This window comes from Balaenoptera acutorostrata, chromosome 4, assembly GCF_949987535.1.
Source record: "Balaenoptera acutorostrata chromosome 4, mBalAcu1.1, whole genome shotgun sequence".
NCBI classification, from domain to species: Eukaryota; Metazoa; Chordata; class Mammalia; order Artiodactyla; family Balaenopteridae; genus Balaenoptera; species Balaenoptera acutorostrata.
The window spans coordinates 84,022,047-84,046,930 of NC_080067.1; the positions used below are offsets into that span (position 1 = coordinate 84,022,047).

At 33.7% G+C, this 24,884-nt stretch overlaps 1 protein-coding gene and 1 pseudogene across 10 annotated transcripts in view; both read right to left on the bottom strand.

Annotated features, from left to right (window-relative positions):
• The window catches only part of STXBP5L (syntaxin binding protein 5L), a 384,033-nt gene that overhangs the window by 32,496 nt on the left and 326,653 nt on the right, over positions 1-24,884 (bottom strand). For 6 of the 10 annotated variants that reach the window (XM_057545862.1, XM_057545860.1, XM_057545861.1 and 3 more), the window contains one exon: positions 24,501-24,551. The exons of the other annotated variants lie outside the window; for them this stretch is intronic. In XM_057545862.1, the coding sequence (XP_057401845.1) occupies positions 24,501-24,551 (51 nt within the window). The remainder of the gene's footprint in view (positions 1-24,500; positions 24,552-24,884) is intronic. 10 annotated transcript variants of the gene reach the window in all.
• LOC102997796 (actin-related protein 2/3 complex subunit 1A-like) lies at positions 19,327-20,480 on the bottom strand (annotated as a pseudogene).

The window sequence follows — 24,884 nt, forward strand, 5'->3', positions numbered from 1 at the left end:
GGCTCAAATCCCAGGTCTACTACCTACTAGTTGTACAAATTATTGAAGACTTCACATTTTAGTTTCTTCTGTAAATTGGGACTATTATTATCTAGCTCAGGGATTTTTTGTGATAACACATGTCACATGCCAGAATATTTCCTGGTATGTGGTAAACTCTGAACAAAAATTAATTATTACTGTCATTCTGGTTCCAGAGTATTAAAACTGCTCAGGTCTAAGACAAAATAGTACTGTTTATTTAGAGCCTGTGAGTTTAGCTCAGTTCTGGTATAATTTAAAAACTTGGAAATAATTGCACTAAAATGTTCTTAATGCTAACACACAGTATTTGAAACATAATCTCATAGTTCTACAATATTCAGAATGCATTTTAAAATGTGCTTCTTTGGTTACTCAAAGGACAATAAATAGAGAAGAATCATGTTTAATGTCCATATTGGACATGGGGAACTGGCACTCAGTGTCCACTCCATTATAGCCTTTCTGTATTGAACAATTTGAAAACTTAAAATTATACATTCCCTGGATCCCCTTGCAGCTAGTGCAAAGATGAGAATTAGGTTTCAGTATTTAAATGCTCTAGTGTGTTTTACTATTTTTTAAAAATGAATTAGCATTTATTGAATACTTAAATGCTAGGTATTTTATACACATTACTCATTTAATCTTCACAACAACTATGCAAGGTAGGTGCTTTATTATCCTGATTTTTGCAGATGAGGAAAATAAAGGTCAGAAAAAAGGGTTCAGAAAATCATCTAATATTACATAAGTAGTATTCATGGAGGCAGGATTCTAATCCAGATTTTTCTCACTTAGTGTCTGTATGCTTAAAAACTAGGCCACAGGGTCAGCTAAAATATTTGGTAAGGAGTAGCAATTTTGATGGCATATTTAGTAGGGTTTAGGAGTAGCTTGTGTAATGTACATTGAGATCCAAGCTCTTTGGGACCAGTCATCTTCCATATTAACATAGATCTCTGAAATCAGATTTCCTGAATGGAAAGGCACAAATATCACACGATGAGTTAGCTATGGGGAAGCAGAAGTCAAGAGCTCTAGCCCTCCTTCATTAACAAATCTAGTCTTATAAATAGGAAGAACACTGAGGGCAATAGCTGCCACTAACAAAGACTTAGAGTGACTACTTTGGGGGTACAAATTGCCCCCCTCTGGGCATACCAGTTAGGAAAAGTTGCCCCTTCCACAGGTGTGAAGCCTTGTTCTAGGGCTTATCCAGAGTAATGTGGGATGGATTACAGTCCTCTTCACGCCCTCTTATCTAGGTACAAAAGTATATAGCAGAGCTCTGAGAACAGTAAAATTTGTTCACTTAGCCAGGACTCTGGACTTGCTAAGCCAAGGTCGCTGCCTATCTATTACCATCTTTTGGTGGCTGTTTCATGTGAATATTGTTTCATTTGAGCTCATAATAGGGCAATATTAATTATTAGATTACTCAATATGCTGGTCTTTTTTTCCCCCTACCCACTGTATGGCCACATTTTCCCCAGCTTCTCATGATTGACTCATGAGGTCTGGCTGACATTACTATACATGGGTAGCCCAGAGTTTTTGGCCATATTCTTCTGTTTTCACTAGGGCTGATTGACTTAAAGGATTTTTTTGTTGTTGTTGCTAAAAATTTTTAAATATATGGAAGTTAATTTGCTTTAATTTTTTTTTAACCACAGTAAATATTCAAGATAGATATGAATAGATACAAAACACTTATGAAGAAATTTGGTTATAGCCCGGACACAGTCATTCTGGAAATTTATGATAAAGAAATAATGCTAAATACAAAAGAGAAACAAAAACCTCTATTGATAAAATTATTCAGTATAGTTTAAGTTATAGATAAAAATTGGAAACCAGCTCTCCTTTACAATTCAGCATAAACTTTTAGGTACATTGTGGTATATATCACATAATAGAGTATTATAATCTTTAAAAATGTTTCTGAAATGCTTGTTGAAACTTATAAAATATCTATGATGTGTATCGCTTAGCTCTTGTTGCATAAAAACCACTCCAAATGTTAATAATGTAAAATAACAATCATTTTATTATGCTTACAGATTCTGTGGGCAAGGACTTAGACTAAGGCAAGGTGGGGATATTATATCCATGATGTCTGTGGCATTAGTCAGAAATGCTTGAATGGCTGAGGGCTTGGAATCTTTTGGAGGCTTCTTTACTCACATGGCCTGGGCTAGAATGATGCAAAGGTTGAGCTCAGTTGGGACTGTCAATGGTGGCTTCTTTAGAAGGCTTGGGCTTCCTCATAGCATGGTGGCCTTTTTTACATAGTGGCTCAGGGCTTCAAAATGTCTGGCAAGTGATTTGGAAAATGGGATGGAAGCAATATTTATGCTGCTTTGGTGTTATTGCAATGGAGATTTTACTTTATTTTGTTTTGTTTTTGAAAGCAACATTCCAGTGTCCAGTCACAAGCTTTCTGTATGTCAAGAGGCAGTTGTAGTAGAATGCTGATCTTATAACAATGTGCTCTTCAGTTCAACAATTGATTGGCAGCAGTCTTCTGATTCTGTTTCTAGCAGTAGCAAAGTTGTCTGCTTCCCTGGTATGTCTGTTTGGTGGCCTTATTCTGAAAATCATACCTGTAGGCCAAGCTTAGAGTTTACGTCTCCATCTTTCAATGACTTGATAAGCACCTAGTTTCTTGTATTAAGTCACTTTCTGCATAATATAAATGGAATGGTTTGTTTGCTACAACTGCTTCCTGATTACAATGATGTTTTATCTCAGCTGTAGTGCTCTATGCCATTTAGAGAAAATTCAACATTCTAAAAAAATTCAACCTTAAAACAATAAGCAGATTAAAGCAAATGGGAAATTGTTATTCTTTATTTTACAGAAAGATTCCCAAATCTAAAAAAATTACAAGTTTCTTTAAATTAGCTGATTCTCTTGTATCTTTAAATCAGTATTTGATTTAGTGTATATATTATACAGAGCAAGGTACAATAGTGATTTACTGAAAAATGGCTTATTGACTCCAGTTGAAATTATTTTTAACGTAGTCCTTGCCAAAGCTTTATAGAAGTATGTAAGTGAAGATTTAATTTAATACTTGGTACACTAGTCTTGTTAAACTTTTTAATATACCATACGATTCCTAGAAAATGAAAATTAGTATTATGCCTATGCCACAGAGGGTGATTCTATGGTGAAATAAATGTTGAACATAATACTAAATCAAAATAAGTATTGGATTTTAAAATTCATGAAAACAAATGAAATAAAAAGACTTTGCTTTGAACTATATAAAATGTAGCCAGTATCAAACAGTTAGTTAAAATATATGAAAACCCACATAACTTTACCCTTGCTTACTTTTATAGTTAAGAGGTAACTCTTCTTTCCCTCCCTCCCTTATTATTTTTTTTTGATTTGAATTTTATTTTATTTATTTTTTTATACAGCAGGTTCTTATTAGTTATCTATTTTATACATATTAGTGTATATATGTCAATCCCAATCTCCCAATTCATCACACCACCACCCCAATACCTCTGCCCATTTTTTAAATCAGATTTTTTGATTTTTGTTACTGAGTTGTATGACCTCTTTATATAGTTTAAATATTATCCCTTATAAGATATATGATAAGAGTTAAGAGTGGGAAGAGTGGTGGTGGCGGGGTGAACCCACAGTGTATGCTGAGAAAGAAATAAGAAAGAAGTTTGTCTAAATAGTCTCCAAATAGATGAAATCTTGAGTTGCTAACTTACTCATTTCTTAACAAAATGTTGTAATTCCTGAAATTTGCAAAACTAATGTCTAAAGATATAATAATCATGTGGCTAAAATCATCCCCCCTCTCCCAGTATGAACAAATTTACCTCAACTTTGAAAAAGCTTACAAGTTTTTTGTTTCTTTGAAACACCTACTGTAATTTACATTCAGTGAGCTGGTTCTTCAAATTCTGAGCTTCCTTGTAAAACACTTGCAAACCAATAATCACTTCTTAATGTTTTTGTGTCTGAATATTCCTTTCACAATGAACTGTACATACAGTATATATTTTCTAAGTCATGTGAAAACTTATAATGAATAATTTGAATCTATTCCTTTTGAGGGAGGAAATCTCCTAATATATTGAGTTTAAATTGTTTGGTTAAAAAGATTAAGACTGAGTTTTATTATTGTATATACTGTGCAATGTTATGCTCTAACAGTGTTCTCTGGATACTGTAGTATCCACCTCCAATTTACTGTTCTTTAAAATAACTTTTAATTTTAAAATTTTAGCTTAATTCCCTCAGAGTCCCACCTCCCATTTAGACAGAGTGTTAACATTTTCTTTGAGTATCCTTCCAGAATTAATCTAATCATTTTTCAAAAGAAGTGGAAGCACATTTCACAATATTTTATACCTTAATATTTTTTCCATTTCACACTGTGCCTTGGAGACCATTCTACATAGATATACATAATTGTTTTTAGTATAGTATAATAGTTTACATAGGGACAAAGTATCCATTTTTAGGGCTATATAACAATTAATTTGACTATTTTCTTATTAATGAACATTAGGCTTTCAGCCTTTACTATTTCAAAACAAACTTTAGTGACCGTAGTAATACTTCTTTGTACACATGCATGATTATATCTGTAGAATGAATTCTCAGAATTGAAATTGCCTGGCAAAAGAATATGCATTTTAAATTTTGATTGCAAATAGTTTACCAGTTTACATTCACACCAACAGTATATGAGAACTCCAGTCTCCCAACATCATCACTAACATTTTGCTTTATACAATTCTTTGATATTTGTTGATCTAATAGGAAAAATACTGTTTTAATATTCATTTCTTTAATAATGAGTGTTGGACACCTTTTTATTCTAAAGACACTTATATTTCTTTGTGAACTACCAGTACTTAACCTTTGTAAATTTGTCTAGTGTTTTCTTCCATTTCTTGTTTTTATGTATGAGCACTTTGCACATTATAGAAACTAGTCTTATCTGTCAAATTATTGCAGACTGTTATTTGTATTTTTTCTATATTTTTATATAATCAAATTTATCAACTTTTTTGTTTTGTTTTTACATGGGTATTGAATTTTAGCCATCTTTAGCATAAAGACTTGAAATTGGTGTACATTTATACTTGAGAAATAAATAATTCTACTGAAAATAACAGTAGAAAAATCTACTGATTTTTCAGAGGAGTAAAAGGTGATTTTAAAATTCATCTGAAAATGTCGACATGTAAGATAGCCAGGAAAATTCTGAAAAACAAGTCATAACTATCCGGTCTAGCAACACCAGATAGTTAAATACAGTATTAAATTACTGTTTAATGTCTCTTCTTAACATGCTGGTGCTTTCCTTTATCTCCTTGAATATATGAGGTACAGATCTTCGAGTTATGAGGGGGTTAAGTCCCAATAAAGCCATCATAAATTGAATATATCCTATGTCGAAAATGCATTTAATATACCTAACCTACCAAACATCATAGCTTAGCCTAGCCTACCTTAAATATGCTCAGAACACTTATATTAGCCTACAGTTGGGCAAAATAATTTAACACGAAGCCTATTTTATAATAAAGTGTTGAATATCTCATGTAATTTATTGAATACTATGCTGGCAGTGAAAAACAAAATGTTTGTATGGGCACTGAATGATTAGAAGTGTATCAGTTGTTAACCCTCATGATCATGTGGTTGACTGGGAGCTGTGGCTCACTGTTGCTGCCCAGCATCACAAGAGAGTATTGTACTGCACATTGCTAGCCTGGGAAGAGATCAAAATTCAAAATTTGAAGTATGGTTTCTACTGAATGTGTATTGCTTTTGCATCATCATAAAGTTGAAAAATTGTAAGTTGAACCATTGTAAGTCAAGGATCATCTGTATATTTACAATAGCTGATTTAATGTCCTTGTCCACTAATTTTATCCTATGTGTCATTTCTGGGTCAGTTTTTACTGACTGATATTTTTTCTTTATCAATTGTATTTTCCATTTATCATGGATTGTATTTTCCTGTTGACATGGTATCATTGCCTGGATGCCTGTGTTATTAAGTGCTATTTGTTTTCTATTCTTTAGATATTGATTTTTGTTCCAGGGCACAATGCTTTTTAGAAATGGTACAGTTTTTTGCTTTTTACTTTGAAATAAATATATAACCACACCAAGTTCCCCAAAAGTATACAGGATAGCAGTATAGCTTGTGGATAAGTGAAATGAATGGCAGTAGTAATACAAGTAACAGGAGGGAGAAATTAGGAATATTTTGTTATTATAAGGTACTTTCACTATCCATGAAGCAGTATAGTATTATTTAAAAGTGGACTTGTATCTGTTGTAAATGTATATTGCAAACTTTAGGGCAACTGCTAAAAAAAAAAAAAAAAACAGAAGTATAATTGATAAGCTAAGAAAGGAGAGGAAAAGGAATCATATAAAATGCCCAATTCAAACCACAAAAAGAAGAAATAAGTGGAAGAAGAAAATAGAAACAAAGAAGAAGGGCAATGAATAGAAAGTAACAACTATGGTAGACATTATTCCAACTATATAACCACTTTAAATGTCAATTGTCTAAATACATCAATTAAAAGACAGACTATCAAAGTGATTCACAAAATGGGACCCAACTATATGTCTACAAGAAATTTAAGGATACATATATAGATTAAAAGTAAACAGATAAAGATGTACCACCCTAACATTAATCAATAGATTATATATATATATATATATATATATATATATATATATATATATATATATATATAGCCATTTGCTTCAGGATGGTGAGGACCATTGTTAGACCAGTGACCCCATAAGCATTGGCCCAATGCCATACTTCATTTGTTGTGAAATGAGTTCCTTGATGAAAAGTAATGCTATGCAGAATATCATAATAAGGCATTCTGTAAGCCCATGGATAATAGTTCTGGTAGAAGCATTCCATTCAGGGAAGGAAGATCCCTATCCAGAGTAAGTGTCTCTTCTAGTAAGAACAACATGCTGTTCCTTCCATGATGAAAGTTGTTCAGTGTCATCAACCTGCCACCAGGTAACTGATCACCTGAGACATGGTGCCATATTGGAGCCAGTGTTGATTTTTGCTGTTGTCATAATGGTCACTCAACAGTGGTTGTAGTCAAGATGACCTTGGTGAGTGAAAGTCCATGTTGCTGAGCCCATGCATAACCTGCATCCCTGCCACCATGGTTACTCTGTTCATGAGCCCATTTGGTGATGACAGGGTGGCTGGGAAAGAAGCTGACTGGTATCCACAGAATGGGTCATTCTATCTACTTGAGTGTTAAAATTCCCCCCAGCTGAGGTCACCCGTTGGTGAGCATTCACATGGGACAAAAACTTTCCCATATACTAGCAACAGAATTTGAAATTAAAAGCAATTAACATTTACACTAGTACCCTGAAAAATAAAATACTTAGGTATAAATCTAACAAAGCATGTTATATAAATCTAACAAAATATGTGCATGATCTATATGAGGAAAACTACAAAATTACAAAAATTCCTTACTGATGAAAGAAACTGAAGAACAAATAAATAGAGAGAGATTCCATGTTCATGGATAGGAGGGCTGAATACTGTCAAGACATCACTTCTTCCCAACTTGATCTATAGATTCAACACAATTCCAATCAAAATTCCAGCAAGTTACTTTGTGGATGTTGACAAACTGATTCTAAAGTTTATATGGAGAGGAGAAAGACCCAGAATACCCAATAGGATACTAAAGGAGAAGAACAAAGTCTTAGGACTGATGCTACTTGACTTCAAGACTTATTATAAACCTAAAGTAGTGAAGACAGATGATATTGGTAAAAAGATAAATATATCATTGGAACAAAATAGAGAGCCTAGAAATAGATTCAACAAATATAGTTAACTGATCCTTGACAAAGGAGCAAAAGCAATACAATGGAGAAAAGATAGTCTTCTCAACAAATGGTACTGGAACAACTGGACATATACATATACAAAAAACAAATCTAGATAGACTTTACACCCTTCACAAAAGTTAACTCAAAATTGATCATAGTCCTAAATGTTAAATACAAAATTGTAAAACTACTAGAAGAGAACATAGGAGAAAATGTAGATGACTTTGGTGTTATATCTAAAAAGACATCATCAAACACAAAGGCACAATCCATGAAAGAAAGATTGGTAAGTTTGACTTCATTAAAATTGAAAACTTCTATTTTGTAAAAGACATTATCAAGAGAATGAGAAGGCAAGCCGCAGACTAGAAGAAAATAGTTGCAAAATATATATCTGATAAAGGACTGTTAACCAAAATACACAAAGAACTCTTAAAACTGAACAAAAAGAAAACAAACAAACTGACTAAAAAATGGGCAAAAGATCTAAACAGATACCACACCAGAAGATAGATGGCAAATGAGCACATAAAAATATTTTAAATTTCAAATCAAAACAAGAATGAGAAACCACTACACAGCTATTAGAATGGCAAAAATCTAAGACACTGTCAACACCAAATGCTAGAATGGATGTGTAACAACAGGAACTCTCATTGATGGTGGGAATGCAAAATTGATTGTGGAAAGACAGTTTGCTAGTTTCTTAAAAAGCTAAACATATTTTACCATATGATCAGCAATCATACTCCTTGGTAGTTACCCAAAGAGGTTAAACTTATGTCCATACAAAAACCTGAATGGATAAATAAACTGTGGTACATCCAGACAACAGAATATTATTCAGTGCTGAAAAGAAATGAGCTATCAAGCCATGAAAAAAACATAAAGGAAATTTAAATACATATTATTAAAGGAATGAAGTCAATCTGAACAGACTGCATACTGTGTGATTCCAACTGTATGACAGTCTCAAAAAGGCAAAATTATGGAGACAGTAAAAAGATCTGTGGTTGCTAGCAGTTAAGGGGGAAGGAGGGATGAGTAGTGTGATGCAAGATTTTCAGAGCAGTAAAACTATTCTGTATTACACTGTAATGTATTATAATGATGGATACATGTCATTATACATATGTTAAAACATCAAGTATATGCCCTAATGCAAACTATGGATTTGGGGAGATGATGATGTATTCATATAGGTTCATCAGTTATAACAAACGTACCATTCTGGTGGAGGATGTTAAGGGTGGGGAAGGCTCTCGGGGTGGGGGGGGGGGAAGGGGAATATGCAATATGTAAAATTGCTTTAAAACATTAATTATATTAAAAATATGAAAAGGGAACCCTCATACACTGTTAGTGGGAATGTAAATTGGTGCAGCCACTGTGGAAAATGGCATGAAGGTTTCTCAAAAAACTAAAAATAGAACTACCATATGAACCAGCAATTCCATTCCTAGGTATATATCCAAAAAAACCCCAAAACATTAAGTTGAAAAGATACATGCACCCCAATGTTCATAGCAGCATTATTTACAATTGCTAAGATATGGAAGCAACTTAAGTGTCCATCAAGAGATGAACGGATAAGGAAGATGCTTTATATATATATTATATGTATAATATATTTATATAATATATATATTATATATATATAAAACACACATGTATGCACACACAGTGGAATACTACACAGCCATAAAAAAATTTTGCCATTTGCTGCAACATGGTTGGTCTTGGAGGGCATTATGCTAAATGAAGTCAGTCAGACAGAGAAAGACAAATACTGTATGATATCACTTATATGTGGGATCTAAAAAATACAACAAACTAGTGAATATAACAAAAAGGAAGCAGACTCAGATACAGAGAACAATCTAGTGGTTACCAGTGGGGAGGTGGGAGGGGCAACACAGGGGTGGGGGAGTGGGTGTTATAAACTATTGGGTGTAAGATAGGCTACAAGGATGTATTGTACAACACAGAGGATATAACCAATATTTTGTAATAACTAAATGGAGTATAACCTTTAAAAATTGTATAAAAAGTAAAAATTCTATATATATATATATATATATATATATATATATATATATATATATTATTTTTAAAAGTGTACAGGGAGTTTCCATGTACTCTTCACCCATTTCCCCATCACTAATATCTTGCATAACTATAGTTTAAAATCAAAACCAAGATGACATTTGTACAATTCACAGAGCTTACTCAGATTTGTCAGTTTTAGATGTACTTATTTGTATGTATGTGTAATTCCATATAATTTTGTCACATGTGTCAATTTGGGGAACTACCACTATAATCAAGATTCAGAACTGTTCCATCATCAACAGGATCTCCCGTGTTACTTCTTTATAGCCACACTAGTCCTTCCCTCACCCATTCCTAACTTTTGGCAAACACTAATCAGTTTTCCAGCTCTACAATTTTATTTCAAGACTGCTATATAAATGGATTCATATAGTACTTAACCTTTTAAGATCAGCTTTATTTCACTCAGTGCAATTATCTTGAGATCCATACAAGTTGTGAATATCAACAGTTTGTTCTCTTTTATTGCTGAATAGCATTTAATGGTATAAGGTGCCACATATTGTTTAACCATTCACCTGTTGAAGGAAATCTGGGTTGTTTCTAGTTTTTGGCTATAAAATTAAAGCTGCTATGAACTCTATATATAAATTTTTGAGTGAAGATCACTTTTCATTGTGTAGAACAGGGGTCCCCAACCCCCAGGTACCAGTCCACGGCCTGTTAGGAACCAGGCCACACAGCAGTAGGTGAGCAGCAGACGAGCCAGTGAAGCTTCATCTGCCACTCCCCATTGCTCCCCATCCCTCGCATTACTGCCTGAACTATCCCCTCCCCTCATCCGTGGAAAAATTGTCTTCCATGAACCGGTCCCTGGTGCCAAAAAGGTTGGGGACCGCTGCTCTAGAGTAAGTACCCAGGAATGGGATTGTTAGATAATACAGTAATTGTGTTTTAACTTTATTAGAAAATGCCAATCTATTTTCTACAATGCTTATACCATTTTGCATTTCCACCAGCAGAGTATGAGAGTTACAGCTGATCTACGTTATCCTCATCATCACTTCGTTTTGCCAGTATGCTTAATTTTAGCTATTCTAATGCGTATTTAGTGGCATTCCATTCTTGTTTAAATTTGCATTCCTCTAGTGGCTAATGATGTTGAATATCTTTTCATGTGCTTATTTGCCATCTATCTTCTTTGGCAAAGAGTCTTTTCAAGTAGTTTGCCCATTTTTTTTAAAGGAAATATTTCATTTTGGAATAATTTTACATTTAGAGGAAAGTAGCAAATAGAATACATAAATTTCTCATTCTCCTTCCCCAGTGTCACCTTGGTGCACTACTATTGGCTGAACTCTAGACTTCATTCATATTTCACCAGTTTTTAAAATTTTTTTCCTACAGTTTTTATTGAGGTGAAATTCATATAAAACCATTTAAAAATGTACAGTTCAGTGGCATTTAGTACATTCACAATATTGTGCAACAACTACCACTATATAGCTCCAAAACATTTTCATCACCACAAAAAACAGCACTGACCCATTAAGCAGTCACTGCCCACTCTACTCTTCCCTAGCCACTGGTGACCATCAATCTGCTCTCTGTTTCTAGGGATTTACTTATTCTGGATATTTCATATAAATGGAATCATACAATATGTGGCCTTTTCTCTGGCTTCTTTCACTTCATGTAATGTTTTTGAGGTTCATCCATGTAGCATGTATCAGTACTGCCTTTTTAAGATAAAATATTTTAAGATTGTGGTAAAATACACATAAAATTTACCATCTTAACCAATTTTAACTGTACAGCTCAGTGGCATTAAGCACATTTGTACTGTGCACCAGCCATCTCCAGAACTCCTTTCACCTTGTAAAAATGAAACACATTACCCATTAAAACATAACTCCCCATTTCCCTCTCCCCCAGCTCCTGGCAACCACCATTCTACTTTCTTTATCTATACATATGACTACTCTGGGTACCTTATGTAATTGGAATCATACAATTTTTCTCTTTTTGTGACTGGCTTAGTTTACTTAGCATAGTATCCTCAAGGTTCATTCATGTTGTAGCATATGTCAGAATTTCCTTCCTTTCTAAGGCTGAACAAATTTCACTGTATGTTTTACACATATTTTGTTTATCCATTCATCCACTGATGGACTGTGGATTGGGTTGCTTCCACATTTTAGCTATTGTCAATAATGTGTGTTTTCCATGGCAGCTGTACAATTTCACATTCCCACCAACAACACACAAGGGTTCTAACTTCTCCACATCCTCGTCAACACATTATTTTCTGTTTTTTTTTTTTTTAATGGTAGCCACCACCTATTGGGTATGAGGTGATATTTCATTGTGGTTTTGATTTGCATTTTCCTGATGATTAGTGATTTTGAAGATCTTTTCATGTGCTTATTGGCCATCTGTATATCTTCTTTGGAGAAATATCTATATAACTCTTTTTCCCATTTTTAAATTGAGTTGTTTGTTATGGAACTTCAGGAGTTCTCTGAATATTCTGGATAGTAGAACCTTATCAGACATACGATTTGTAAATATTTTCTCTGTAGGTGGTCTTTTCACTTTCTTGATAATGTCCTTTGTGCAAAAATTTTTAATTTTGAAGTCCAATTTAGCAATTTTTCTTTTGTTGCTTGTGTTTTTGGTGTCATATTTGAGAATCCATCGCCAAATTCAGTGTCATGAACATTTTCCCTTATGTTTTCTTCTAAGAGTTTTTTAGCTTTATCTCTTAAAGTTAAGTCATTGATCCATTTTTTTTTTTTGTATGTGGTATGAGGTAGTGGTCCATCTCCAATATTTTGCGTGTGGATTTCCAGTTGTCTCAGTATCATTTGTTGAAGAGACTATTCCCTGCCCCCCCAAAACCTCATTGAATTGTCCTGGTAACTTGTTGAAAAATCAACTGGTCATAGATGTATGGTTTTATTTCTGGACTCTCAGTTCTATCACTGATCTATATGTCTATCTTTATGCCAATATCACACTGTTTTGATATGTGTACCCATGCAGGAAGTTTTGAAGTTGGGGAAGTGTGAGTCGTCCAACTTTCTCCTTTTTTCAGTATTGTTTTGTCTATTTTTGCTTTGGCATTTCCACATGAATTTTAGGATAAGCTTTTCCATTATTTAAAATGGCTATTGGTATTTTGGCTGGGACTGCATTAAATCTGTTAGATTGTTTTGGGTATTACTTAAACAATATTAAGCATTTCAATTCATGAACAGGGGATGTATTTTCACTTACATAGGTCTTAATTTCTTTTAGCAATGTTTTGTGGTTTTCAGTGTACAAGTTTTACATCTCCTTGGTTAAATTTATTTCTAGGTATTTTATTCTTTGGAAGACTTACAAATGGAATTTTTTTTAAGTTTCTTTTTCAAAATTTTCATTGCTGGTGTATAGAAATGCAGCTGATTTCTGTGTGTTTATCTTATACCCTGTAACTTTGCTAAATTATTAGTTCTAGTTCTTTTGTGGATTCTTTGGGATTTTCTGTGTAGAGGATCATGCCATCTGCCACAGGGACAGTTTTACTTCTTTACTAATTTGGATCCTCTTTATTTATTTATTTATTTTGCTTAATATCTCTGGCTAGAACTTCCAGTACAAAATAGAAGTGGTAAACAAAGGCATCCTTGTCTTGTTCTTGATCTTAATGAAGAAAGTTTTCAGTCTTTCATCCTTGAGTAGAATGACTGTGGGCTTTTCATGAATGCCTTTTATCAGTTTGAGGACATTCCCTTCTATTTCTAGTTTTCTGAATTTTTTTGTTTGTTTTGTGTGTTTGTTTTTTTTTAATCATGAAAGGGTATTCAATTTTGTCAAATCCTTTTTCGGCACCAATTGAGATGATCATGTGTGGGATTTTTTCTTCATTCTGTTAGTGTGGTTTTTTACCTTTTTAATTTTCTTCTGTTGAACCACTCTTGTATTTCTGAGATAAATCTCACTTGATTATGGTATATAATCCTTTTAATATGCTGTTGGATTTTGTTTGCTAATACTTTGAGAATATTTGCATGTATGTTCATAAGGGATATTGGTTTCTAATTTTATTTTCTTGTGGTGTTGTCTAGGTTTGAAATCAGAGTAATGCTGGTTCATAGGATGCATTAGGAAAGGTTCCCTCTTCTAGTTTTTGGAAGAGTTTGATAAGGATATGTGTTAATTCTTCTTTACATATTTGGTAGAATTCACCAGTGAAGCCATCTCATCCTGGACTGTTCTTTGTCAAGAGGTTTTTGAGTACTGATTCAATGTCCTTACTTGACATTGAATAGCTAAGCTCAGATATTCTTTCTTCTTAAGTCAGCTTTGGTAATTCATGTATCTCTAGGAATTTGCCTATTTCATCTAGATTATCTAATGTTGGCATACAATTGTTCATAGTATTCTCTTATAATCCTCTAACTTCTGTAAGGTTGATAGTAATGTACCCACTTTTATTCCTGATTATAACTGTTTGTATATTCTCTTTTTTTTCTTAGTCTAGGTGAGGGTTTGTCAATTTGTTGATCTTTTCAGAGTCAACTTATGGCTTGATTATTGATTTTCCATTATTTTATTTTCTTTCATCTTTATCTTTTTTCTTACTCTGCTAGCTTTGGGTTTAATTGGCTGCTCTTTTCTAGTTTGTTAAGGTGTAGAGTTGGATTATTGTTCTGAGAGCTTCTTTTTTTTTTTTTAACATCTTTATTGGAGTAAAATTGCTTTACAATGGTGTGTTAGTTTCTACTTTATAACAAAGTGAATCAGCTATACATATACATATATCCCCATATCTCCTCCCTCTTGCGTCTCCCTCCCACCCTCCCTATCCCACCCCTCTAGGTGGTCACAAAGCACTGAGCTGATCTCCCTGTGCTATACAGCTGCTTCCCCCTAGCTATCTATTTTACATTTAGTAGTATATATAAGTCCATACCACTCTCTCACTTCATCCCAGCTTACCCTTCCCCCTCCCCATGTCCTCAAGTCCATTCTCTACGTTTGCATCCTTATTCCTGTCCTGCCCCTAGGTTCTTCATAACCATTTTTTTTTTTTTTTAGATTCCATGTATATGTGTTAGCATACGGTATTTGTTTTTCGCTTTCTGACTTACTTCACTCTGTATGACAGACTCTAGGTCTATCCACCTCACTACAAATAACTCAATTTTGTTTCTTTTTATGGCTAAGTAATATTCCATTGTATATATGTGTCACATCTTTATCCATTCATCTGTCGATGGACACTGAGGTTGCTTCCATGTCCTGGCTATTGTAAATAGGAGCCTTCTTCTTTTTAATGTAGGCATTTATACCTATAATTTTCCTCTGAGATGTGTCTACGGTGTAACCTATAGATTTAGTTGTTTGTTTTCATTCATCTCAAAGTATCTCCAATTACCCTTGTAATTTCCTCTTTGATCCATTAGTTGTTTAAGAGTGTTCTATTTAATTTCCAAGTTATATGAATTTTCCAGCTTTATTTCTGACTTCTAGTTTCTTTCCATTGCGGTTAAAGAGAAAACTTTGTATGATTTTAATCTTTTTAAATTTACTGAGACTTGTTTTGTGGCCTAAAATATGTCCTATCCTGGACAGTGTTCCATGAGCCCTTAAGAAGAATATGTCTTCTACTATTATTGCATATAGTACTTTATATATGTCTATTAGGACTAATTGGTTTACAGTGTTATTCACATACTCTTTCTTTTTTGATCACCTGTGTAAATTTTCTATCCTTATTGAAAGCAGCCTATTGAATTCTCCAACTATTATTGTAGAATTGTCTAATTCTCCCTTCAATTCTGTTAATGTTTGATTCATATATTTGGGACTCTGCTCTTTGGTGTATATTTATTTACAATTGTTTTATCTTCTCACTGAATTGATGCTTTTTTTTTGTTTTTTTTTGTTTTTTTTTTTTAATTAATTAATTAATTTATTTATTTATTTATTTATGGCTGTGTTGGGTCTTCGTTTCTGTGCGAGGGCTTTCTCTAGTTGCGGCAAGTGGGGGCCACTCTTCATCACGGTGCGCAGGCCTCTCAGTACCGCGGCCTCTCTTGTTGCGGAGCACAAGCTCCAGACGCGCAGGCTCAGTAATTGTGGCTCACGGGCCTAGTTGCTCCGCGGCATGTGGGATCTTCCCAGACCAGGGCTCGAACCCGTGTCCCCTGCATTGGCAGGCAGATTCTCAACCACTGCGCCACCAGGGAAGCCCTGAATTGATGCTTTTATCAATATATAATGTCCTTCTTTGTTAGCTTTTGACTTAAAGTCTACTTTGTCTGTTAGTATTAATATTGCCACCCAAGTTTTGTTTACTATTTGCATGGAATATCTTTTTCTATCATTTTAATTTTAATATATTTGGTTTTTTAATCTAAAATGAGTCTCTTGTATAGTTGGGTCTTATATATTTTTTAGTTTGCCAATTTGTCTTTTAATTGGTGAGTTTAATCCATTTAAAGTAATTACTTTAAAAAATAATTACTAATAAAGAAGCACTTCTGCCATTTTTATATTTGTTTTCAAAAAATATCTTTCTGAATTGCTCCAATACAGCCTTCTTTTTTGTTTGATTCATTTTTTTCTAATATACCTTTTTTATCCCTCCACATTTCCTTTTCTGTGTATTTTTTAGTTATTTTCAAATGGTTATCCTGGTGATTACAATTAACATCATAAATTTATAACAATCTATTTTGAATTGATACTAACTTAGCTTCAATAGCATACAAAACTCAGCTCTTATAGAGCTCCCTCACCTCCCCTTATGTTGTTGTTGCCTTAATATCTTTATACATTGCATGCCCATTAAAAAAGATTTATAACTGTTTTATACATTTGTCTCTTAAGTCATGTAGGAAACAAAATAGAGGGGTTAAGAAAAATATAATAATACTGGCTTTTATATCTGCCTATTTAGTTACCTTTACCAGTGTTCTTTATTTCTTTAAATGGCTTCAAGTTACTGTCTAGTATCCTTTCACTTCAGCCGGCAGACTCCCGTTGGTATTTCTTGTGTGTGTGTGTGTGGGGTCTACTAGTGATAAACTCTCTTTGCTTTTGTTTATCTGGGAATGTCTTAATTTCCCTTTCATTTTTGAAGGAAAATTTTGCCAGATATAGAATTCTTCGTCGACATTTTCCTTTTCTTTCAGCACTTTAAATATGTCATTCTACTGCATTTTGGCTTTTATGGTTTCTGATGTGTAACTGGCTATTAATCTTATTGAGAAGCCCTTATACATGATGAGTCACTTCTCTCTTGCTGCTTTTAAGATTCTCTCTTTGTGTAAAGTTTGATTGTAATGTGTCCCAGTGTGGGTCTCTTTGAGTTTTTCATATTTGGAGCTCATTGACTTCCTTGGCTGTAGAGATTCACATCTTTCCTCAAGTTTGGGATGTTTTCAGCCATTTCCTCAAACATTCTTTCTTCCCTTTTTTTCTCCTTCTCTTCTTCTGGTACTCCCATAATATACTGGTATACTCAGTGGTGTCTCACAAGTCACTTAACCTTTGTTCATTTTCTTTCATATATTTTTGCTCCTCTGAGTTGATAATTTCAATTGGCCACTTTCTTCTGCCAGCTCAAATCTGCTGTTAAACCTTTCTGGTGAATTTTTCACTTTAGCTTTTGTAATTTTTAGCTCCAGAATTTCTACTTAGTTCCTTTTTATAATTTCTATTTCTTTATTAATAGTCTCTATTTGTTCATCCATTGTTATCCAATTCTTAATTGGCTTTTTCATTTGTGCTTGTTTTAGCTTCATAATCTCTTGATCTTTTAAAAAATTGTTTCATTGCTCCCTTTGAGTATCCTAAAAGTCTTTAAAATAAGTCTTTGTTATTCTTTTAATAAAATTAATTTCATATAGAATGAACTGTTGTAGTACTTAACTTTTGTCTTTTTTAGCACGAGATTTTTTTTATGTAGTCTGGAATTTTTTCTCCAGCTCCCCCTTCTTTGTTCTCTACTCTGGATAATTAGTTTTATAGTTGCTTTCCACTAGTTTCTAGATCTCTAGTCTATAATTTTCAGAGTTCTTGATCCATGATATTGCAGGAGCTATGAAAAAAAAGCTAGTGGGAAATTTCCTGTTGGTCCAGTGGTCATGACTTGGTGCTTTCACTGCTGTGGGCCTGGGTTTGATCCTTGGTCGGGGAACTGAGATCCTGTAAAATGCATGGCACGGCCAAAAAAAAAAAAAAAAGAATAAAGAGCTAGCTACTCATCTAGTAAGTCAGAAACCAGGCCCAAGAATTGTTTGAGGGTTTTAAAATCTTGCAGGTGGTAGGGGTTGTTGTTGTTGTTTTTTCTATTTTTTTGTTTTAATTTCTTAGGTCATTAATTTGATTTAAAAATGTGGTTTGTAAGATTCTACTCTTACGTATTGAGGTTTTCTTTGTGGTTTTAACATTGGTTTAACTTTTATAAGTTTTTTCAATGGGCACTTGAAATTACAACACATTTTCAAGGTATAAAGTTCAGGATATGTTAAATAAATCTTCCAAGTAAATTATGTTTCTTTGTTCCCATATGGTTTTTCTTACTTTTTGTCTCCTTGAGTTGTCAGTAAATTATGTTAGAATCTCTTAAGGTTATCGCATTTCTGTTTATTCTTAATGTTTCTTGTACATCAAGAACTGTAAGAAATGTAATTATTATCCTACATTATTTGGTTTATTAAAATTTGTAAACAGTTTCATTGTAGATGGTACATTTCAGCACTATAAATATCAGCACTTTTCTAATGTATTTTGCCTTGAACTCAGCTGATATTAACGTCATACCTCCTGTTTTATTTTTGCTAGTAGTTGTCTTATATGTCCTACTACTAGCCTTTGAATCACTTTGCTTTAGATCTCTCTTGTGAATTTTGTTTTGCTATACATGCTGAAAGCCTTTTTCTTGTAAGTAAAGTAATTCACTTTTTATGTCTATTGACAGAGACATTTCATCATAGTTCTGTCATTTAAAAAAACACATTTAGTATTTTTACTTAATTTTCTGGGAGACAATTTACATACTAACCCCCTTCTTAAGTTAATGTGACAATTTTCCATAATGAACTGCTTAAAGAGAAGCTTTGGTCTAGAATGGAATGAAACAGCCAAAAACCAAACGTACAAAAAAATAGATTAAAAACTTTAAAAGACTGTTTAAAAATCCAACATTTTCACCAATTATATTCAAACAACACCCAAATGATATCGGCATATGCATTTTTAGTGTTTCCTTGTGGTTGGCTTTCCTCACCATCTTGCAAGTTACAAACAGCTGCAGTCAGTTGTAGTCTGTCATGCTAGATCATAGAGGTTCACTCAGCTTCATATTAGTTGAAGGCCCTGGGTGGAGGACTCTAAAGTCTTGAAATCCCAAATCATCATGGCTCCATTGATTCCTATAGGGCAAAATTTCTGATCATCTTGCTTGTCTACCTTTCAAATAGGTACTTGAGTGATGCTATTCTGGTGTAGCATCTTTGAGACTGTATTATGGTCCTTGATTGTGACTCTTGTCTATGTTGTGGAAGTGTTCCATGGCTAACATGTTGTGCTGGATGCTGTGTTTTGGAATGACTAGTTTGGAGACTAAGGTCAAGCAGCCATGGTCATCTTAGTTAAAAAGCACTGGGCAGCATTCTTGGCCAGCAGCTACAACAACACTGTTTTCTGAGACAAATAATACACTCAGGAGTGGCAGGAACTCTGTTTTCAGATTGCAACCTGAACACTATTTGAGACATCAGGACTGCACGTGGTGCTTACTCAGGCTCCCAGTGGTAGAGAAGTTGAACCAGGGACCCAGCCTCCAGTGCCACCAAACTCTGTCAGTTAACCAAAATGCATCTTGCTGCTCCATGGCATACTGGTTGGCTTTTCGTCCACTTTTTAATTGTATGTAGAATCACTGGGCATTTGAAGTCACATGATCCTGCTGTCAGCAAAACATGGAGATACTGATCCAAACTAAGGACAGTTGAATGAATTGGCTTTTTAATGTGCTTGCTTACCCACTCGTCATTTTTATATCCAAGTGACAGACAGAAATGAATTGTTTTTCACTCTCTACAGCAAATTTGTTCTTTAGAGGGGACCACTTCACAAAAGTGGCTGCGTGATTAATTCTCAAGGTCACCAGGGTTAGCGTCCAAACCCCATCTTTCCAACTCCTGCAAAGGACAGTGTGATCATGCTTGAGAGCCCTATCCCTACCTGTGATGTCTCCACTGTGCTCTGGAGTGCATGAGGTTTCACCCACTGGCTCCCATTCCTCTTATAGGTGGGAACTTTGTGGTTATTGTGGCTAAGGGCAACCTGAGTATGGCATGGCAACTGATTGGCTCCAGTAAAAATTGTTGCAGGGACAGTATTTTTGGTGTTTTTAAAGGTTAGAAAGCTGGGGTCAGGGCAGTCCTGACAGGCTCAGAGTGTAGAATTTGAAGACTCTGGTCAGTCAACAGGAACAGGCTGTGTTCCATTCTGCAAGTTTTATGTAGATTATTTCATCTTCCTCTTCCTTCTCCTCCTCCTCTTCCCCCGTTCTTCCTCTTCCTTCTTCTTCTTTTTCCTTCTCTAGTTTCTGTAGTTTCTTTCACTATGTGGCCTGTATTTTCTTATTTTCTTTTTTTTTTTTTTTAAGTTTTAATTTATTGATTGATTGATTGCTTGATTGCTATGTTGGGTCTTCGTTTCTGTGCTAGGGCTTTCTCTAGTTGCGGCAAGCGGGGGCCACTCTTCATCGCGGTGCGCGGGCCTTTCACTATCGTGGCCTCTCCTGTTGCGGAGCACAGGCTCCAGACGCGCAGGCTCAGTAGTTGTGGCTCATGGGTCTAGTTGCTCCGCGGCATGTGGGATCTTCCCAGACCAGGGCGCGAACCCGTGTCCCCTGCATTGGCAGGCAGATTCTCAACCACTGCGCCACCAGGGAAGCCCCTTATTTTCTTTTTTATTGTATTATCCTTTGCCTGATTTTTTGAAGTTTTGGGGTATTAATTTTTTTTAGTGGTTACCTTGAAGATATATTTTTTATTCTTCTTGAATTGCTATATATGCATAATATCAATTATTTCCCCTTGTGAAAGGTGAAATTAAGTATAATTCCTCTTCCTCTGCTTATCTTTGCTCTCAGTTCACCACCGATTAACCACCACACTTAGCTATAGAAATATTAACTCTTGTTAGCAACTTTAACCTCTCTTTACCCCCTCGAAAATTAAAAGTTAAAGTATTTCTATATCATTATGGATTTTATGTTTACATTTTATTTTATAATCATATTTGCCACTGTCATTTACCTTTAGTTTTACAATTAAATAAATTAAATAATCACTACTTGTCCTTTGACCACGGCCTCTCCATGCATCTTTTCATTGGCTGGAGGCCATCCTGTAGTAGATTTTTTTAAGGGTTCACGGGGGCCTGTGTTTCATTTACAGTATTCTAAGATGCATATATAAACTATATTCATAATGTGTGCCAGCCCCTGGACTATGTGCATTCAAGGTTTGAATTCTATAAAATCAATTCATTTTTAGGTTATTAATTCAAAATCTTTATTAAGAAAGAGAAATGTCTGTATTTTTTGTTATAAATTGAGAAACAAGATAGTTTTTCACTGAATGTTAAAATGTTAGGGAATAAAGCAATTTCCCATGATTCTGGTAACTACTTCATAAAAGGCTAACAACTTGAGGGTTCTAATTGCATAACTGTCCAATGTATGAGGTTTTTACTGTTATGACTATTATTTTACTTTTACTGTTATACTGCTACTCCAGATAAGGATTTTTGTAACAAAGAAGTTATTACATTAGTACCCAAAGCTCTCCAACACGTTGTCGTCTTTCCTTTGTCTTCAGTGAACAGCTCATATACACAGTCACTAACACCTTTACACAGATGTGTGTTACCTATTACTTTGGGCTTGAGATTTCCCCTCTACACTCTAGCCCTACATTTCTTTTTTTTCTTTATATTTTTAATTGAAGTATAGTTGACTTACAATATTGTGTTAGTTTTAGGTGTACAGCAAAATGATACATACATATATTTTTTTCAGATTATTTTTCATTATAGGTTATTATAAGATATTGAATATTGTTCCCTGTGCTATATGGTAAACAGTCCTACATTTCTAATTGCTCACTGAGTGGTTAACATGAATGTCCCTGAGCAACTCAAACTCATTTTCCTTTCCTCTCAAACCAGGTATTCTCCATGAGAATGGTATTCTCCATTTTCTGCACTGTGTAGTCATCCTTGACTCACCCTATTAGCTATGCCTTACCAGCCCTATTCCCTCACTGTTCCCAATCCCATCAGTTGTAAAGTCTCCCATGGTAACAGCTCTTCATTTTCACTGTTGTTATCCTACTTTGGTCCTTATTTGGTGTACTACAATAGCTTCTTACACATTTTCCTCCTTCACTAAAGGATTATACACCACTGCAGAATATTCTTCCTAAAACCATGTTACAAGCAACCCAGGATATATTTTACACCAAGGTTTTACATTGGAAGAATTTACATACATAAAGACATTTATCCTCTTTCAGAATCCTTATAATTTTTTTTCTGGAGATTTGTGGGAAACAAGTTTTAAAAATGAAATTACATTGACAACATACTTAGAAATAGGGATTTAATGAAATTTTATTGTGAATCCTTTTAATTGCAAAAAATCCTTTAGTAAAGTGATAAGCACTTGACTATTTTATCTTTTATATATGTGAGTTTTCATAATCATCTTTGTCTAAAGTATGCATAAAAATAGTAAGAATGAAGCAACTGGGAAGGAGATAATTGGAGACTGAAAGACTGACAGTTTTAGAAATTGTTTATTAATATGTTTATTAATAACAATCATGCCTAACTGACCTCCAGATTAGAATTAAAACTAAGAGCTTTCTTTGCTACTTCCAATAAATATGGAAGTGGGCTGAGAATCTTCTTTCTGTTTTTTTTTTATTATTCCTTTTCAACATTCTAGGAAAGAAATTATGATATGTGGAAATTACATGAATAAATGTCAGAATGCATATTTTTCTAGAGAAAAGCATTCTCATTCTTTAGTCTTCATTTGACATTTGTCACAGTACATGCTATACAAAATGATAGGTAATTATAAGATTATAAGCTTTGCAATGATATATACCTGATTTAAATTCAGTTTTGCTATAGTTGTATGACCTTAGACAAATTTGAATTTTTCATAGACTTAATTTATTTGTAAAGTGGGAACAATATTACTGATCTATCTCGGATAATTTGTACAAATTATATAGCATAATGTCTGACATGTAGTAGGAGGTCAATAAATGGAACTAGAATGTTGATTCTTCCTTTGACATCAATTACATTGGCAAAATACTAATTAACTTCATAACAATTTTGTTAATATTAAACTAATAATAATACTGAATATGTTAGTGCTTTGCATTTAAAAATACAATAACATAATTGTCTAATTTAATCAAATTCATCTAAGATGATATGTAATCAGATTTTAAATGTAACAAACTATTTGACTAAGAGTTATTTAATTTAGATACAATGAGATGAGGTATGTGAATATGCTCCATAAACTTTGGGTATTATGTTCTGTGATCTAGGTTAAAATCTTAATTCTACAATTTATTAACAACATAACCTCAGTTTCTGCTCTGAAAAAAAAGATTGGGAACAGTGATAACTATCTTAAAGAGTTGCTAAGAAAGTCAAATAAAATAATGTGTGTGAAACAGCTTTGTACACTAAAAAATAATGCAAAGACTAATTATTGTATTTTTCTTATTTCAACCATGACATTAGTAGGATTTAATGCTATGACCTTAAGTCAGAATAAAGGAGATGAAAATAAAGGTAATTCAATCAAATTTCAAAAAAGAAAAAAACTATCTTGGAACAAGCAGATAAAAGTTCTGAAAGAAAAATTTATTAAAGCCTATTTAATTTATTTCAGAGCTAGAATTATGAATAAGCTCTTAACCACCACAAAAAATAAAAGTGAATAAAATCTTCTATAACTTTCTTAAATGGCGAGAACTCTATTCTTTTATGTATTGGACTTTGTTGTTGCTGTTGTTAAATAGCATTAACAACATTAAATCGCATTAATTCTAAATGATATTAATATACAAAATGGGAAAAATAGTTCCAGAAAAAGTGATGTTCATTTACATGGTTACAGTCACAAGGGTCCATATGCATGACTAGTTAATGTTTAAAACCATTCTCATGATCAAAAACAAAACAAAACCCAAAACATTATATACCTTGGTGTGTAATGATTTATGAAACATAATTTTGTAAAATGATTGTTAACAAACAAAATGTTGAATGCTGCCAACAGAACTGTATGGTGATTTTTAAGAAAGGCTTTTTGTAAAGCCATTAAACCCTGCCATCTAGGAAACTTGTTATTCATGGACTGGTTGGTTAAAATGTTCAGCCAAATGAATGTAAGAAAACTTAAAATTGTTGGCTTTTGCCTACCGTACCAAGATCAGCCTTAAGATCTGTTGGCAGACTTAACTTTCTTGATCCTTTAACTGAAACAACAGAAAAAGGAAAAAGGCAGTTGTTAATTATATAAAATTAAAGAGGAGTGTGAGGGAACAGTATGTTTTGCAGTATAATTATTGAAATCCTAATGAATGTTACATTTAGTGAGCATTATGGAAGCAGAAATACTGTTCAGTGTTAGTTTGTTGTCATTCGGGAATAAATAATATGCAAACAGAAACATGAGAAAAGCAATTGTTATTACAGTAAATAATTAAGTGCATCTTTGCATAGTTTTTTTCACATGTAGCATGAGAAGTGATTTCTTATTTTGGAAAGAACCAAAAATCAATTCCAGATAAATCTGATAGATAAAGAAA